Source organism: Caretta caretta, chromosome 13, assembly GCF_965140235.1.
Source record: "Caretta caretta isolate rCarCar2 chromosome 13, rCarCar1.hap1, whole genome shotgun sequence".
In the NCBI taxonomy this organism is placed as follows: domain Eukaryota; kingdom Metazoa; phylum Chordata; order Testudines; family Cheloniidae; genus Caretta; species Caretta caretta.
Window position 1 is genome coordinate 32,457,932 of NC_134218.1, and position 19,122 is coordinate 32,477,053.

General features: G+C 53.7%; 1 protein-coding gene across 1 annotated transcript; it reads left to right on the forward strand.

The window, feature by feature from the left end:
- The first annotated feature begins 837 nt into the window (after positions 1-837).
- On the forward strand, positions 838-17,116 carry LOC125622220 (CMP-N-acetylneuraminate-beta-galactosamide-alpha-2,3-sialyltransferase 2). The gene is made up of 7 exons (XM_048820035.2): positions 838-998; positions 6,027-6,608; positions 8,967-9,157; positions 10,990-11,169; positions 12,083-12,128; positions 13,089-13,208; positions 15,727-17,116. Exons 2-7 carry the CDS (start codon positions 6,324-6,326, stop codon positions 15,892-15,894), a joined length of 990 nt encoding a protein of 329 aa, XP_048675992.1. The 5' UTR covers positions 838-998; positions 6,027-6,323; the 3' UTR covers positions 15,895-17,116.
- Positions 17,117-19,122: the final 2,006 nt, after the last annotated feature.

Genomic DNA, 19,122 nt, shown 5'->3' on the forward strand with positions numbered 1-19,122 from the left:
GCCTGGGCGGACTTGCTGGGGGAAGCGCACGGAGGGGCAGAGGATGCTGGATGCTCCGAGGTCAGACCCAGGAAGGTGGAAGCTGTGGGAGCTGTGTGTCCTGCAGACGGGCTGCTCACAGAGAGGAGGCTCCCCCAGAGTCCTGCCTGGCTTCATAGGGAGCAGATCCAGAGCATCGCCCGGGGACTCCGTGACACCCAGCCATTAGATTTTGAACATACTGACCTTTATACCTGTGGGACTGAGGCCTGCAGTGCCCTAGGAGGCACATGCTGGCCTGGACATTGTGCTGTGGGAGGCCACCACCCTGGCACCCCTGCAGGGGGTTGGGGGAAGGGGATAGCACCTCCCCGGCATGTGCTGCTCTCTGGGATCCTATGGGGTCTGGATCATCAGTGGGGGAAGGGCATCAGCCACAAGATCCCCTTGGCAGGGGCAGCAGGTTTGTGCCTGCCCCCTGGCACAGAGGGCCCTGTGGGGCAGTCTGGGGAGCCCTGCTGCATGGGTACATGCAGCCAAGGGGCTGAGATCCATGTAGCTTTGCAGGATCTTCTGGCTTCTCCCTCCCCGAGGGTGCCAGGGGATGCCAGGCCCATGCAGGATTGCTCCATGAGAACTGTGTGGCAGTCCCAGAACCCACTCTGAGGGGTGACTCGGAAAGCACCCACAGTAATAGCTCCCCAAACCCCCCAGCTCTCTGTGAGTCACCCAGCCCAGCACAAGCTCTCCTGAGCCCGGCTCTGGTGGCCCTGGAGTGCCGTCAGTCAGCCCTCAATGCGCACGCTCCTCAGGCCGTTTTCAGTTGTTATCAGTCTTGTGGGCTGCAGATTTCCCCTGTGCTCTGTACAGCTAGTTTCTGTTCAGAAAACGGAAGTGTGTGCCCTGCCCAGCGCAGTGAGCGAGGAGAGAGAGTTGGGAGCTGCAAGGCGCATGCTGAAGCCCCCAGCCTCTGAGGCTGGGACGCTCACTTGTCATCTTCACGCCTCGGTGCCGCCCAGGTGAGTGTCCAGCAGCGCAAGAGCGGGGCCTACATTCTGCCCTGGCACAGCAGTGTCTTTGTAATGCAGTCTGCAGGGACATGTGCCAGCACATGGGCCCTACCTGCATGCCCAGCATCTTGGCAGGCTGCAGGGAGGGGCAGGGAGACTGCCCTACTCACACAGGTGGGGAGCAGGTTCCTGGATACGGGGGCACCTCCAGCCTGGGTTGTCTCTTTGTTATTTTAAACCAGCCACCAGGGCTGCAGTTCTAGGGGAGGCGGCCACCCCATGTTGGCTCTCCATTGATTGCGCCTTTCCTCAGAGGAGCAGAGTTTGCTTGGGCTTCACTCAGGCCCACGGCGTGGCCAAGTGCAGAGGGGAAGGGTCAGTTCCCATTGCACTGGGCAGATGGGGGGGGAGGGGGAGGCCTTTAAAGTCCAGAGTTCCCTAGGAACAAGGCCTCGCCCCCTCATCTGCTCCCATTCTCTGCCTTTTGCACAGAACAGCTTAGTCTCCTGAGGACTGAAATGCTTTGGTCTAGTTCAAGTCTTGGGCTCAAACCAGGAGTACCAGGATCATAGAACCATAGAATCTCAGGGTTGGAAGGGACCTCAGGAGGTCATCTAGTCCGACCCGCTGCTCAAAGCAGGACCAATCCCCAACTAAATCACCCCAGCCAGGGCTTTGTCAAGCCGGGCCTTAAAAACTTCTAAGGAAGGAGATTCCACCACCCCCTTAGGTAACGCATTCCAGTGCTTCACCACCCTCCTAGTGAAATAGTTTTTCCTAATATCCAACCTAGACCTTCCCCACTGCAACTTGAGACCATTACTCCTTGTTCTGTCATCTGCTACCATTGAGAACAGTCTAGAGCCATCCTCTTTGGAACCCCCTTTCAGGTAGTTGAAAGCAGCTTTCAAATCCCCCCTCACTCTTCTCTTCTGCAGACTAAACAATCCCAGTTCCCTCAGCCTCTTTCCCTGTAAATCATATGCCCCAGCCCCCTAATCATTTTCATTGTCCTCTTCTGGACTCTCTCCAATTTGTCCACATTATTTCTGTAGTGGATGATATTTAGTGACCTGCATTATACAGGAGGTTGTTTCTGCCTTAACTACTATGGAACCCCCCAGACTTCTGCACTGGGGATCCGTGTGCCTGGACATTTAATTGCCTCTGTCAAGGCTAATTCCCCACTAGGGCACTTCGAGTGCAGAAGGTGGGGGCCCGCAAGGATTCTAAAAATTAAAAAAACTGGCCACTCCAGGCTTGTATTAAACTCCCAAGGTCACAGCTTTTCTCTGACCTTGGATGGGTAGATGCTGCCAGCACCCGAGTGCAGAACCCCTTTGAGAACCTAGGAAGGCGCACTTTGGAATTCCTTGCTGAGGGGTACCCTCAAGCCCCTTCACACACACACACACAAGCTGAGGAAGAAAAAGAAAAAAAGGAAATTAGCTGTTGCCACCAGCTAATTAAATATGTGCACAAACCTCTTAAGACACAAAAAATCTAATTCTGTTCTTAAAAAGGGTAAATTTTATTAATAAAAAAAAGAAAGAAAATACGTCTGGGAACTTAGGCTTTTGCTAGATTAAAAAAAAAAAAACAATTAAGCACCAAGAATCGCTTTCTTGAGGTCCAGCCTAAAGGTTACAAGCAAAACAAAAGCACCTGAGCTTAGCGCAGAGGAATCCACAAGCCGTAAAGAAATAAAGAGAGAGAAACCTAATCACGTCTTCCTAGACATTTCCTGATCTACTTACATACCTGGGGTTTCAAATGAGTAGTTTCTAGGTATGATACTGAGGATTTTTCATACCTGGCCCAAAACTTCTTACAGCATAGCTCTACCCTGTCCGCCTCTCCCCAGGAGAACAACCACAGACCCAGACCCACCAGGTACAACCAGGTACAACCTTCTGTGGACATTCAGCTCTCTCTTTTGGTACCAGAGTGGACCACAACAACAGGGTAGACTTGGAGCAGCATGTCAGTTGCTCTGGGGCAGCACCATCTGGGAGATTTCTTCATTTTTCCTGGGGTCTTGAATACCAATCTGCCCGCTTGCTCACATGAATAGGCCTGCTGCTTCAGCAGCTGGGTTATTTCTGGTGGAAAGCCCAGTGCCTTGCAGGGTACTCTCTAATACCCTATGAATAACAGGGCTGCAGCCTTGATCTGGACCCAGAGGTCCTCATCCTCTTCAAACTCTTCCAGGTGTTTCTTGTGAGCCTCAGGGTGACAGCAGTTGCCTGGCAGCATGCTTGGAGCACTTCAGTGGGGATGGCCCAATACTAACAGGTGCTACGTGTGCCTAACTCCTGCTGAACTCAAGTGGGAGTCAGGCTGTCACGGTGCCTCAGTTGAGCTGAGAATACCAGATTCCAGACAGACCACTGAAAAATAGGGCAGACTCACCCCAAACTGCTGGTTAGCCTATCATTAGATTATACTAAGCCAGTAACAAAAGTGAACGTCTGTCTCACCACACTGGCTAACAAGAAGTCAAAAATGCACTCTCCTTAGGCATTCCAGCCCTTGGCTCACCACCCAGACACTGGACTGTATGATGAGTGATTACTGAAAACCAATTTAATCAAATATAGGGTCCTTCTAATCCTAAGGGGTCAGCCACTTAGCCAGGTCAATATATAACTCAGATCTTACCTAATAATCACGCTGACGCCAATCCTTTCGTAACTAAAAACTAAAGGTTTAATAAGAAAAGAAAAGAAGAGAGTTGTGAATGGTTAACTTTTCCATTGACACCTCACATGACATGCTTTGTATATGATTTGTTGCAATTGTCTAGCAGTGGTAATATCACTGATATAATGATACTATTCAACCATACAGCATCACACTGCCCCTGGCAAGATGAGGCCTGCTCTTTCCTTTTGGGAGGACCCTTCCCATTCTGGGGCTCAGCTCAAAGGGGACTTAATGTCTGGGGACTTAATGCAAAAGACTTTTAGCTTCTCTGAGTCAGGGCACAGTGGGTGGGAAATCCTTCTTTTCTGATCTTATCTGCTGGAGAGGGTTTGGCCGCGAAATAATTTAAAAGAATGGCTGGGCCCTGGTTCTGGATCCTCACCAGGGGCTGGAGTCCTTTGGCATTGCTGAGTGTTCCTGAAACTGCAATGCTTTGAAGGTCTGGGTTTGTCACATGACACACGGAACTCTTCTCTGTTGGGAATGGTAGCGTGAGGGTCCCGCTGTGCATGTGCCAAAGCCAGGGGAAAATGTGGGCTGGCAGTGCACGTGGTTTATTTGTTCCTGGCCCACTGCCTCCTGGGGCAGTGGAGGGGATTGTCTTTGGGCCTCACTTAGCCAGAGCTAAGCAAGGACCAACATTGTTTTTCAAAGGAAATTGCATGGGAAGCCTATATCACTGGAACACAAAGGCTGAGAATTTAAACAAAGGGGTGAGGTTCCCCCAGCAAGGCTGATGCCCCCACATTGCACTTGTTGCATATATCATATCTGGAAAATGGGGCTGTTAATGCTTCTGGAACCATAACGTTTGAATTTCTTGACTTACATGTGTTTAAATTCTCTGCTTGGACTCTGCATTAAATGTAGATTTGAGGCTGTCAGGGTTCCCCCCCTACTCTGAACTCTGGGGTACAGATGTGGGCACCCACATGAAAGACCCCCTAAGCTTATATTTTGCCAGTTTAGGTTAAAACTTCCCCAAGGCACAAATTCCTTTCCTTGTCCTTGGATGGTATTGCTGCCACCACCAAGTGATTTACACAAAAATTCAGGGAAGGGTCACCTGGAATCCCTATCCCCCCGCAAAATATCCACCCAAGCCCCTTCACCCCCTTTCCTGGGGAGGCTTGAGAATAATATACCAACCAGTTGCCTTAGCAATGTGAGCACAGACCAGACCCTTTGTCTTCAGGACACTGCAATCAAACAGGTTCTTAAAAAAAGATATTTATAAAGAAAAAAGTAAAAGAATCACATCTGCAAAATCAGGATGGAAGGTAACTGTACAGGATAATAAAAAGATTTTAAACACAGAGGCTTCACCTCTGGGCTCAGCTTCACAGTTACAAAAACAGGAAAAAAAAACTACCTCTGTAGCATAGGAAAATTCACAAGTCAAAACAAAAGATAACCTAACGCATTTCCTTGCCCTACTTACAATTTCTGTGGTTTTAGATGGATTATTCCAGGTATATTTTTGGGAGATATTATACCTGCTTGGCTTCTTTCTCCATCCAGAGGGGGAACCACAAAAGAGAACCACAAACAAATCCCCCCCCTACCCCCAGATTTGAAAGTGTCTTCTTTCCTCATTGGTCCTTCTGGTCAGGTTCCAACTAGGTTATTTGAACTGCTTAACCCCTTAGAGGTCAGGCAATCCTGTACAGTTGCCAAGGAGGGATTTTATGCTACTGCATACATAAAGGTTGCTACCCTTCTCCCTATTCATGACAGAGGGGTTCATATTCTCAGGAAAAAAAATACCATAACAATAAATTACTAATATATTTACATTACTTAGAAAAACATATTGGAGCATTTAATTACAGAAAGAAACACATGAAAGCCAGAACATTCAAACCACCTTAACTCTGCCCCTGTGGCTCATCTAGGTCCCATAGTGATGACCTACCCACAGATGTGGCTATGACATAGATGAACAGGAGGGTCTGTAAGTCTCTCACAGGCACTGTAAGGAGCAGGGTGGGCTCTGCCTCCACCTCGCTTGCCCCCAGCGCTGGAAGATGTCATCTGGATGTAGGTGCACAACTTTTGGTTCCAAAGTTTGAAAACTGCAGCCTCAGATCTGCACTACCTTGGCACAGAATCAGTGCCAGTTGCGGTGTGACCCTCCCATCCAGTCCAGCTCCAGTGTGACTCCGCTGCAGACCATGCAGTGAGCCCTTTAATTCTGCCATACAGGTATCCCCTCCTCCTGTCCTCAGCCTAGTCAGTGTTGTCAGACTGTCCTGAATGACGGCTAGTCACAGCAAGACTCTCCCCTGGCACTGTCCTCTGTACTGATACTCCTTATCTGGTCTGTTTCAGGCTGGGACAGAGAGAGCCAACGCCCAGAAGAAGCTACCCCCTGCACAGAGCTGTGGGGGACTGGTGCCAGGCTGGGTTAACGCTGACTTGCGATCAGGGCTTGGAAACCTCCAGTGGCTCCTGAGTGTGCTGGACATACTGACCCCTTCCTTCTGTTCTTGGGGATGTCCAGCTACCCAGGAAAGGCTCCCGTTCTTCCCATAAGAGCAGGAAAACTGTGACTGGGCCCAGATGCCCACAGGCAGTGACCCTGAACACCGCACACGGACCCACTGGGAGGAGCTGGTGGAGTGAAAGATGCTGCACTGGAAGAAGTTGTGGGCTGCTACAGCCCTGTGCATGGTGCCTGCCCTGTGGCAGGTTTATCAGTCCTTGTACCTGGGGCATTCAGCCTCTTTCTGGAGCCTTGGAGACATACTAGGGCCCGCGTCTGTCTCAGAGGCCCAGTCCTGTGGCTGCGTCAGCTGTATTGTGGAGCTCGGCAGCTCAGCCTGGTTTAACGAACGGTACGACTCAGTGATAAATCCCCTGCTGACGATGCACACCTCCGAGATCGCCCCAGACGTTCTGTCGTGGTGGCTGGTGAGTTACAGAGTCACAGCAGTTGAACCAATACAGGCACCTCCTACTGCGGCTGTTGGCGGCAGAGCCCATCCTTGGGCTCCTCAGAGCATTGTGGCAAGGGCAAAGCAGAGGCCTGGGGCATGACACCATGGCATGGGTGGGTATCAAACATAGGGATGCTCTGAGTGCCAAGGGCTGGCTCCTTTGTAGGACTGGTCCCAGGAGACAGGCTGTAGCAGCTGACGAGGCCAGCAGAAACTTGTGGGGGTGGGTGCCTGCCCCTGCTGCCGTGCTCCTTGGTTGGGGGGCGTAGGGCCAGGGCTAGGGCGCTTTCACATTCCCCAAGCAGCTGTCCATGCAGAAAGCCTGTTCTGTGCTCCTGTCGCCCCCACATGGATCCCTCTGGGAGGAGGAGGCTGGGGTAGAAAAGGGCAGCCACATCTACTAGCCGGTCTGCAGGACAAACTGCTCAGCTGGCCCCTCCCAAGTCCCTGGTGGCTGCATCTGTCCACTGCATGCAGCTCCCTGCTCTGACGCCTGCAGCTGCCTCTATAGCTGCGCTTAGCTCAGCCAGGAGCCACTTTGGGGGCCCGGTGCACGCACAGAGAGTGGGAGCTGCAGGGAGCAGCAAGGGGCCCATGAGCTGAGCTAGCTCACCCAGAGTCACTCACACCCAAGGAAAAGCCAGGCTGTTTGGAGCGTTCCCAGAAGGTCACAGGTCGAGGGAACCCATCGGCCTTAACTTGGCCTGTTAGCTCCGCTGGCCCGCTCTGCATCAGGATGGGGCTGTGTGTCAGCTACCTCGTGGTGCCACAAGATCACTGCTACACCCCCAGGTTTGGAGCAGTCTCTTGGAGGAACCCCTTTGATGTGCCAGACCCCCAGGGTCTCACTCTTCCCTCAGGGTAGGACACCTGGCCTCACTGCCTCCTAAGATTGAACCTCTGTGAGCTCTGTTCAGCGAGTCCAACCGAGACGGACTCCTGGGAGAGACTTGTCCGCTCTGCAGGGATTAATGCACCTCACCAAGTATTCAGAGGGACACTCAAACAGTGAAAAGAAAAGGAGGACTTGTGGCACCTTAGAGACTAACCAATTTATTTGAGCATGAGCTTTCATGAGCTACAGCTCACGTCATCGGATGCATTTCAAACCAGTTTCAAACCCGTTGGGTTTATTAGTCCCCTGGCACGCAGCATGGGAGGTCCTTAGGTTAGTACAGAGAATTGAAGCTTAGCACAGTCCAGTCTGCTCAGCCCAGAGCCCCAGCCATGCTGTAGTGAACCCTATTTTCAGGCTCTGTCTCTCTCTCAGTTTGACCCTCTGTGTCCGTTCCCAGGTGAGAGAACTCCCAGCTTCCTCCAGAAGCCCCACAGCCCCCCTTCGGGTCCTGTGTGCGTAAACTGGGCTCCCCGCCCGACTTCCCTGCTGAGAGGCAGCAAAATCCATGAGGCACTGGAGTTTGCATTGTTTTTGCTGGCCCCGTTGTTGAACGGGGTGAATTTCAACCAGTTCCTCAATGACTCTTCAGTCCACCCAGACAGGGAGGTGGCGCACAGACCCATAGGCGCTGACTCTGGGGGTGCTCTGGGGCTGGAGCACCCACAGGGGAAAATGGTAGGTGGCTGCTGAGCATGCACTGGCAGCCCCCTTATCAGATCCTCCCCATACCCCAGCACTTCCCACCTGCCGGCAGGCCCCGCACATCAGCACCTTCTGCTCCCTCCTCGTGCCTCCCGCCCATCATGATCAGCTGTTTCTCAGGGAGGCTGGAAGGGGGAGGAGCGAGAATGTGGCAAGCTAGGGGGAGGGGGTGGAACTGAGCAGGAAGAGGTGGGGTGGGGGTGGAGTGTGGGTGAAAAGAGGTGGGGCAGGGGGTGGGGCCTTGGGGAAAGGGGTAAAGTGGGGCAGGGTCAGGGCAGACCCAGAAGTCGAGCACTTTGGAAAGTCGGTGCCTGGGTCCCTTAGTCTGCCCTGAGAGCAAACTTAATCCTTGTCCCCTACTGGGTAGCCATGCAATGTATCAGGGAAACTGAGGCACACACCAGAGTCATACATATTATTAAAAAATTCCCAACTTCATTCCACCAACATACCTAGTGGAGATGCACCCATGTGGCCAGCAGAGCTCCGCTGGCAAGGAGCTTGGGGCAGCCCTGGGCAAAATTGCGCAGGTAGGGTTGGGAGGACTGCCCCAGCCATTCCACTGCAAAAAGGGGGTGTAGCAGAGCAGGAGCTGGGGCGTGCTGTGTGCCCCCTGAGCACAGCTGGGTTGGGCTCACAGCCTTTCTGGCCTCTGCAGAGAAGGCATTGCCTTTTGGACATTGGGCTCGGTGGCACCACGGACATGCCATAGCTTTGTTCTTGTTCCTTTAGAAGCTGCAGGGCTCGCAGAGCAGTGCCCAGTTCCAGGGAATAATCCAGCAAATGTTTGACATTCTTCCATCCCCAACCATGGATGCTCGGCCCATCTCCCGCTGCAGGATGTGTGCAGTGGTGGGGAACTCTGGGCGCCTGAGGGGCTCCCACCACGGGAGAGAGATCGACTCCCACCACTGGGTTCTGAGGTGAGTGGGACAGAGCCGGCTCACCCCCTGTTCTTTTGCCGCCTCTCCAATGGGCCCAGCCCCCTGCAGCCGCTCTGGTTGAGCAGAGTAAATCTCTGTCCACAGGCCAAGGGTAGAGCCCCAGCAAAGGCATAGATGATCCCGGGACCTTGTCCTGCCCCGGGGGCATCTCACGGTGCTGTTCCCTCCCAACAAGCCATGAGGAGGCACCCGGCACTGCAGCCAGGCTGCTGAGGGCCCAACGGCCCTTCGGCCACCGGGTCATTGGGCGGGAAGGAGTTCCCAGGCCGTGTAGGAGGCACTCTCTGGAATCTGTATCACCATCTCCCACTGTCTTCCCTCATGCACCATGTTTCAGCTCACCTGGGAGCTGCTGGAGGAGAGCGGGACACAGCTCTGGGGCTATATCTGAACGTAAAAAACCAGCCAGCTTGGGCTAGCAGCCCCAGTGAGCACCAGCCACGATGACAGACAGCTCCAGCTCCCAGCCACTTAGCCCCCCAATTCCCTGCTGGCCAGGATGGCTTCCTTGCCCCAGCCCATCCTCCCAGCCATTGCAATACCCATACCCCATTCTTCCCTCCCAGCTAGGGCAGGCCCTGAGCCCCCAGCCAGACAGAGTGAGCCCTGAGCCCCACTCCACACCCAACCAGCCAGGGTGAGCCCCAAGCCCCATTCCCTCCTGCCAGCCAGGGCGAGCCCCAAGCCCCATCCCCCACGCAGCTGGACAGGGCAGGCCCCGAGCCCCATCTCCCAGGCAGCTGGCCAGGGTGGGCCCCGAGCCCCATCTCCCACCCAGGTGGCCAGGGCGGGCCCCGAGCCCCATCTCCCACGCAGCTGGCCAGGGTGGGCCCCGAGCCCCATCTCCCACCCAGCTGGCCAGGGCGGGCCCCGAGCCCCATCCCTCATCTGGCTGGCTAGGGCGGGCCCCAAGCCCCATCTCCCACCCAGGTGGCCAAGGCGGGCCCTGAGCCCCATCTCCCACCCAGCTGGCCAGGGCGGGCCCCGAGCCCCATCCCTCATCTGGCTGGCTAGGGCGGGCCCCGAGCCCCATCTCCCACCCAGGTGGCCAAGGCGGGCCCCGAGCCCCATCTCCCACCCAGGTGGCCAGGGCGGGCCCCTCAGGGTTCCCTCTAATTTTTCCCAGCCAGGTGCAGACTGAATTCTGTTATGTGCACCAATATGGAGGTGATGTGTCACACATCACCTCCATACTGATGCACATAACAAAATTCATGTGGTGGGGGTGGGGGCCGAGGGTTTCGGAGTGTGGGAGGGGGCTCAGGGCTGGGGCAGAGGCTTGGGGTACAGGGGGGGTGAGGGCTTTGGCTAGGGGTGCGAGTTCTGGGATGGGGCCAGGGATGAGGGGCTCAGGGCTGGGGCAGACGGTTGGGTGGAGATGGGTGGGGGGTGAGGCTGCCCCGGGGCTGTGATGGGGAGAGATAACTCCCTGCAGCAGCACCTGGGCTGGGGGAGAGGCACGCCTCTTCCCGCCGCAGCAGCTCTGGCCGCAGCTGGGTTGGGACCGTGAGAGAGGCACCTGTCCCACGGCCGAGGCAGGTCCAGGCCAGGCTGGGTTGGGGCTGGGGGAGGAATCTTTCCCTGTCGCAGCCTTGAGCACCTGTGCGGTGTCTAATAGGCTTTTGCATGGTTGCATGGCCATGAAGCTTAGAGGGAACTTAGGCCCCAATCCCCATCCCCCACCCAGCTGGCCATGGTGGGCCCTGAGCCCCATTCCCTCCTGCTGGCCAGGAAGGGCCCCCTGGGAGGCAGGGAGTGCCCAGCATGCATGTTACAGCAGACTCAGCTGTGCTCTCTCCTCATGCCCCCAGGATGAACAGGGCGCAGACTGCTGGGTTCGAGGAGGATGTTGGCACGAGGACAACGCACCACTTTATGTACCCAGAGAGTGCTGTGGACCTCCAGCCTGGTGTCCACCTGGTGTTGGTTCCCTTTAAAGCACTGGACCTGAAATGGGTGACCAGTGCCTTCTCCACAGGGAAACTGCGCTAGTGAGCATGGGGCCTGATCTGCTGAGGGGGAGGGGGATCCTCTGAGGGCAGCGTCCTAGGCAGGAGGCTCATTTGCCCCTGGTGGAGGCTGAGTAGTCTCTTGGGTCCTCCCAAGATGCAAGGCCTGAGGTGGCTCTGGGGGTGCTGGCTCATCCCATGGGGCAGTGGGCTCCAGTGTGCCCACAGCACAAATCTCCACACGAGATGGGGCTTAGGTGGTGCCCAGGCTCCATTGACTTGTGGAAGCTGATTCACCCCTGTGTCCAAGGAGAGGAGACTCAGGAGGCCCACCAGAAGGATGACCCCACCCTAGAATGAGGGATGGGGGGTCCCCAGGACACTGGCGCTGCCCCTCCCCCCAGGATGGGGGCTTTGCTCTGGGAAGCTAGATTGCTCCTGCCTCGTCCCTTGTGGGGGCTCAGTGGCTCCCTTGGGAGGTTGAGGGGCTCAGGAGCTCCTCCCCCTCAGGCTGGGGCACACGCCGGACATGACGTTCGACTTGGCTCACTAAACCCCAGAGGGTGGCGAAGGACAGGGCAGACCTGAAGCTGGTTAGAGAGGGTGAAAACATTTGTACAGACCTCGGGGAAGGGACACGTCTCATGGCTGATGGCTCCAGCACTGGTGTTCAGACATGTGCCACATCACACAGGGGCTGGCTCAGTGGCTTAATGGCATTGTGCTGAAAGGCTTCCTGCCTCCTGAGCTGAGGTCAGTGCATGGTGCCAAGGAGACAGCAGCTCCAGCAGACGTACCGTTGAGGAGGCAGCCATTCAGCTCCCGAGAAGGTCTGCTCAGGCATTAGCCTCATCCCTGGTGGATTGTAGAAGTCATGGGTAGGGCCAGAAGAAAGCCATGCGTATGGTACTGAGGACACCACTTTCCACTGACCACACTTCCTCTTCCTTTGTAGCACGTACACAAGAGTCAAACAGTTCATTAAAGCTGACAAAAGCAAGGTAAGGGCTGGCTGGGGACACAGCCAGCACCAGCCACCTCATGTTCTGGACATTTGCTTCCTGAGTCTGGGTAGAGGATGGCCAGGTCTGTGGGGAGAATGGTTATCGGAGGCCCTTACCGATACATTGCCAGACATTTACAGTTTCCTGACACTGCTTAATGGCGGGGGATATCTAAGAATTTCCATAAACTTTGATCAAGTGGCCAAGGACTAACCATGGAACCCGCTTGCATGGGAGGCTGGAGCCACAAAGTCTGTACGTTAAGAGTCTGGCGCAGGTGCTTGTCAAGTGGCTTCCAGCATGTTAAAGGCCTGATGGCCAGTTGTGCTCTGGGATCCCTGAGACACACCAGGAATCCAGTCACTGAGGCGACAAACGCACCCAGCCTCACAGAGCAGGTCTTCCTCAGAACCGCCTGCAGGAGCCCTCCATCTTTCCTGGCTAGCCAGTGCAGAGCTCCAAGCTCCTGACGCTGCTCGGAAACAGCAAAGGGCACGAGAGCTCTCCCAGAGCCTCTTGGCCAGCCAAGCGTAGCATTCCCAGGCCTGGCCGTTTCCGGCAGCAGCTGGTTACAGCGTCCCAGAAGGCTCTCAGGAGTGGGCTGCCACTGTGGTGCGTGTTCTCCTGCTGTGGTAAGCTGCCCACAGTACGCCAAGACCCAATATGGGCCATTCGTCTCAGAGCAAAGTAGCTCCCATCAGGGCAGGAGCGCTATTGAATTAAGCTCACCCTTTCTAGGTACTAATCTCTGCCCCATCAGCGAGGCCCTGACCTGTGCACACAATCCCAGATGGGCTCTCACTGAGATATTCTCTAACCCTTCCAGGACAGTGACGCACACAGAAGTGTCAGCGGTGAGCTGGGGCTGGGTTTGCGCCTTCCGGGCATGGCCTCTTAGTACTGGGTAGGATGATGACAGAATCTCGTAGCATTGGCCCTGTTCTGTTCTCCTCTCAGGTGCTAATCCTGAACCCTGCCTTTCTCAAATACATCCATGACAAGTGGACACAGCACCATGGGAGGTATCCATCCACGGGCTTCACAGCATTGCTTTTTGCCTTGCACACCTGTGATCAGGTAAGTGTCCAAGTGGGTGGGGCCAATGCCCTTGGCCTGTGATGAGGCAGGAAAGGATGGAGACAGACGTTGTCCAGATGCTATGATCAGAGGAGTCTTGAGCAGATGCCAGCTTCAGCCTCCATGCTGAGACCATAGGTAGCCAGCTCACACCACCCTTGCTGCAGCTGGCTGCCTGTAGGCCCCCTTGGTGCCCTTGCTCGCCTCTGCCACAAACTGCAGCGTGGTACCTGGGCAGCTCAACATGGTACCCAGGCGTAAGACCATAAGAACAGCCATACTGGGTCAGACCAAAGGTCCATCTAGCCCAGTATCCTGTCTTCCAACAGGGGCCGATGCCAGGTGCTCCAGAGGGAATGAACAGAGCAGGTCATCATCAAGTGATCCATCCCCTGTCACCCATTCCCAGCTTCTGGCAAACAGAGGCTCGGGACGCCACCCCGGTCCATGTAGAGGCATTATGATATTTTGTATCACTTTCCTAATGATCTCCCAACATTCTATTCCCTTTTTTGCTGCCGCTGCACTTTGAGCAGATGTTTTCAGAGAACTATCCACCATGACTCCAAGATCTCTTTCTCAAGTGGTAACAGCTAATTTAGACCCCATCATTTTGTATGTAGAGTTGGGATTATGTTTTCCAATGTGCATTACTTTGCATTTATCAACACTGAATTTCATCTGCCATTTTGTTTCCCAGTCACCCAGTTTTGTGAGGTCCCTTTTTCACTCTTCACAGTCAGTTTTGGACTTAACAATATTTAGTAATTTTGTATTGTCTGCAAATTTTGTCACCTCACTGTTTACCCCTTTTTCCAGATCATTTATGAATATGTTGAACAGCCCAGCTCCCAGTACATATCCCTGGGGGACACCACTATTTACCTCTCCCCATTCTGAAAACTGACCATTTAGCCCTATCCTTTGTTTCCTGTCTTTTAACTGGTTACTGATCCATAAGAGGAGCTTCCCTTTTATCAGCAGTGTACCATGGTACCTGGGCAGTGCAGCGTGGCCCCAGGGCAGCTCAGCGTGGTATCGGGGGGAGCTCAGCGTGGCCCCAGGGCAGCTCAGCGTGGTATCGGGGGGAGCTCAGCGTGGCCCCAGGGCAGCTCAGCGTGGTATCGGGGGGAGCTCAGCGTGGCCCCGGGGCAGCACAGCGTGGTATCGGGGGGAGCTCAGCGTGGCCCCGGGGCAGCTCAGCGTGGTATCGGGGGAGCTCAGCGTGGCCCCGGGGCAGCACAGCGTGGTATCGAGGGGAGCTCAGCGTGGCCCCGGGGCAGCTCAGCGTGGTATCGGGGGGAGCTCAGCGTGGCCCCGGGGCAGCTCAGCGTGGTATCGGGGGGAGCTCAGCGTGGCCCCGGGGCAGCACAGCGTGGTATCGGGGGGAGCTCAGCGTGGCCCCGGGGCAGCTCAGCGTGGTATCGGGGGGAGCTCAGCGTGGCCCCGGGGCAGCACAGCGTGGTATCGGGGGGAGCTCAGCGTGGCCCCGGGGCAGCACAGCGTGGTATCGGGGGGAGCTCAGCGTGGCCCCGGGGCAGCACAGCGTGGTATCGGGGGGAGCTCAGCGTGGCCCCGGGGCAGCTCAGCGTGGTATCGGGGGGAGCTCAGCGTGGCCCCGGGGCAGCACAGCGTGGTATCGGGGGGAGCTCAGCGTGGCCCCGGGGCAGCACAGCGTGGTATCGGGGGGAGCTCAGCGTGGCCCCGGGGCAGCTCAGCGTGGTATCGGGGGGAGCTCAGCGTGGCCCCGGGGCAGCTCAGCGTGGTATCGGGGGAGCTCAGCGTGGCCCCGGGGCAGCTCAGCGTGGTATCGGGGGGAGCTCAGCGGGCCCCGGGGCAGCTCAGCGTGGTATCGGGGGGAGCTCAGCGGGCCCCGGGGCAGCACAGCGTGGTATCGGGGGGAGCTCAGCGTGGCCCCGGGGCAGCACAGCGTGGTATCGGGCGGAGCTCAGAGTGGTATGGGGGGAGCTCAGCGTGGCCCCAGGGCAGCTCAGCGTGGTATCGGGGGAGCTCAGCATGCCCTTTACTGCGACCTAGTTCCTTGTGCCTTTTTTTTTAATAACATTTTTTAATTTTGGGGGGCATTTCTTGTTATTTCGTTTTAGCCATTAAAAATGTTGTTTATTTCTTTTTATTACATGTACATAATAAAATACCACAAATTACCCCTCTCTCAGTCCCCTGCCCTCACCAGGGCATTTGGGTGGGTGGGACCCTGCCCTCAGAGTGAGAGACGCGGGGGTTGCAGACTGAGCCTGCCCTGCACTCACTCCCCAGTGGCAGCTCCTAGCCTGCAGGGTAGAGCCTTGCTCCAGGCATTGTGCTTGGGTGCCCAGTGTTGCAATGCCATCAGGTTTGGCTTGGCCATCTGGCAGGCAGAATGGGAGCTGCAGCTGCATGGTATGTGTGGGGGGGGCGGGGGGGATGTTTCATTTTATGTCGGGTGGGAGGGAGGTTCCTGTTATTTTGCAACTGCAAAACCCTGGGGCTTTGCTGACCTTGCCTGCTTTGCATGCAGGTGTCAGTGTTTGGTTACGGTGCGGACAGCGGTGGGAACTGGCATCACTACTGGGAAGAGAACCGTAACCCTGGAGCCTTCCGCAGGACTGGGGTGCACAACGCGGACTTTGAACTTGCCCTCATCACGAAACTGGCAGCCGAAGGCAAAATCTCCTTTTATAACTAGCTAAGGGGGCTCTGCTACCCTACGCCAACCCCCAGGCAAGGGGCGCTTCCTCCCGCGGGTGCGCCGCTCTCCACGCCCAGCCCCACTGCCTCGGGGGCAGGGACTGTTCGGGGTTGCAGCAGAACCAATTACGCTTCAAAGCTAGATACTGACCATGCTGCCCCATTCCTCTTGCTTTTCTTCCCTGCGAGGGGACGCTCTGGAGGGGGGCATCTAGTTATCCCGCTCGCCGGCCCCGCTCTGTCGTCACTCAGCAATGGCTTTACCCTCTCAACACCCCAGCAGGTTGCATTCACCTGCACGTCCGCCAATGTGATATACGCCATCATGTGCCAGCAATGCCCCTCTGCCATGTACATCGGCCAAACTGGACAGTCCCTACATAAAAGGATAAATGGACACAAAGCAGATATTAGGAATGGCAATATACAGAAACCTGTAGGAGAACGCTTCAACCTCCCTGGACACACAATAGCAGATTTCAAGGTAGCCATCCTGCAGCAAGAAAACTTCAGGACCAGACTTCAAAGAGAAACTGCTGAGCTTCAGTTCATTTGCAAATTGGACACCATCAGCTCAGGATTAAACAAAGACTGTGACTGGCTCGCCAACGACAAAAGCAGTTTCTCCTCCCTTAGTGTTCACACCTCCACTGCTAGAAGAGGGCCTCATCCTCCCTGATTGAACTAACCTCGTTATCCCTAGCTTGATTCTTGCTTGCATATTTATACCTGCCTCTGGAAATTTCCACTATATGCATCTGAGGAAGTGGGTATTCACCCATGAAAGCTTATGCTCCAATACATCTGTTAGTCTATAAAGTGCCACAGGACTCTTTGCCGCTTTTACAGATCCAGACTAACACGGCTACCCCTCTGATACATGGCTATGATCCTTCACCAGATACGTGTCTCATGAAGAAGTCTTTCAGCCATGCCCAGATCAACGACACTGGAAGGCCTTTGGGTGAGCATCGCTCCATAAGACAGGATTGTAACTAGTTAAGTAACCCTAGGTCCAAATAGGGCTGTCAATTAATTGCAGTTAACTCAAGCGATTAACACAAAACAAATTAACTACATTCAAAAAACAGTTGCGATTAATAGCAGTTTGAATTGCACCGTTAAACAATAATAGAATACCAATTGAAATTTATTATAAATATTTTTGGATGTTTTTCTACATTTTCAAATATATTGATTTCACTTACAAAACAGAATACAAGTGCACAGTGCTCACTTTATGTTATTTTTATTAAAAATATTTGCACTGTAAACCAGATAAACAAAAGAAACGATATTTTTCAGTTCACCTCATACAAGTGCTATAGAGCAATCTCTTTGTTGTGAAAGTGCAACTTACAAATGTAGCCGTTTTTTTACATAACTGCCCTCAAAAACAAAACAATGTAAAACTTTAGAGCCTACAAGTCCACTCAGTCCTACTTCTTGTTCAGCCAATCGCTCAGACAAACAAGTTTGTTTACATTTATGGGAGATAATATTGCCCTCTTCTTATTTATAATGTCAGCTGAAAGTGAGAACAGGCGTTCACATGGCACTGTTATAGCCAGCGTCGCAAGGTATTTACGTGCCACATGTGCTAAACATTCATATGCCCCTTCATGCATCAACTTGCAGGCCCTAAAGTTTTACATTGTTTTGTTTTTGAGAGTAGTTTATGTAAAAAAAATAATTCTACATTTGTAAGTTGCACTTGCACAATAAAGCAATTGCATTTCAGCACTTGTATGAGGTGAACTGAAAAATACTGTTTCTTTTGTTTCTTTTTACAGTGCAAATATTTGTAATAAAAATAATAATATAAAGTGAGCACTATATACTTTGTATTCTGTGTTGTAACTGAAATCAATATATTTGAAAATGTAGAAAACATCCACAAATATTTATAATAAATTTCAATTGGTATTCTCTTAACAGAGTGATTATAACAGTGATAAATCACGACTGGTTTTTTTTATTCTTACAATAATTTTTTTTTTAACTCGGCCGACATCTCTAGTTCTAGATTGCAGGTTATGATTTTATATGCAACCATTTGGTCCTACATGTCTATTTGCTATCAGGTGAATCTCTACTGTGTGTCAAATAAACTTTTGCTTGTTTACACTATAAGCACATCCAAGTGCTGTGTGTTAAGTGGCACCATCGTCTGAGGGGAACTGGTAAGTGTGGGGGGGGTGCTGTTTATTTAGATGCAGTGTCCAGTGGAAGGGGCTGGCCACTCCAGGGGGATGCGCTGAGAGCTCAGGGGGTTCAGTGTGCCTGTTGCTAAACTGCAGCGAGAAAGGAGGCCTGCAGAGGCCTAGAGAAGAGTGGGGCCAGTGGAGCCCGGGACCTGACCCATGGCAGGCACAGATGAGGCTTCCTCCCACTAAGGGCAGGTGGTAGCCAGGGGCCTCTCAGCCCTGGGTACTCCCAGAAAGGGTCACACACAGCAGGCAGCTTTCACTTGGAGTTGCTAGTTTAATGAGGGCCATAGGACTGCCCAGGGGCATCAATTTTAAAGTCAAAAGGGACCATTGTGATTGTGACAGGTTTCCCCCGGGGTGCCACCTGGAACTGGGGTATCACTGAGCCCTCTGACTCACCAATCTGGGCTCCCTCTCACACTGTGCTGCTGTGACAAGCTGCAAAGCCCTCCAAGCTCACACTTTCGCCAGCACTCACACAGATAGGGACACATCCTGATGCAGTTACATGCAGGCTCTGACCAGCCACTGCATGCAGCAACAATAGAGAGTCTACAGCCAAAATAAGCACCAGCTCCCCAGCCTAGGACCCCAGAGCAGTACTGTCCTGCCCTGGTCAAATCTAGCCAGTATATGGGTTTAATACATGGTCCACCGCTCCCTCAATGTGAAGAGGATGATGCACACTTGTGGTAACCAAGCTGAGATTTTCCCTGGACACCTCAGTCAAACGCACACTGGTTTAGATTAAAGCATAAAATAATTTTATTAACTACAAAAGATAGATTTTAAATGATTATAAGTGATAACAAACAGATCAAAGCAGATTACCTAGCAAATAAACAAAAACACAAACTAAGCTTAACATACTGGATAGATTGGATATGAATTAGTAGTTTCTCACCCTGAGTGATGGTACAAGCAGGCTGGCAGCATGGGTTTCCCAGGATTTCATACACAGGCTAGCAATCCCTTTAGCCTGGTTCCAGCACTTCCCACCAGTTCAGTCTTTGTTC

Coding starts and splice junctions, on each gene's coding strand:
- LOC125622220 (XM_048820035.2), top strand. CDS start 6,324: ATGCTGCACTGGAAGAAGTTGTGGGCTGCTACAGCCCTGTGCATGGTG. Junction 6,609..8,966: donor ACGTTCTGTCGTGGTGGCTG/GTGAGTTACAGA, acceptor TTGTTCCTTTAG/AAGCTGCAGGGCTCGCAGAG. Junction 12,129..13,088: donor TTAAAGCTGACAAAAGCAAG/GTAAGGGCTGGC, acceptor TTCTCCTCTCAG/GTGCTAATCCTGAACCCTGC.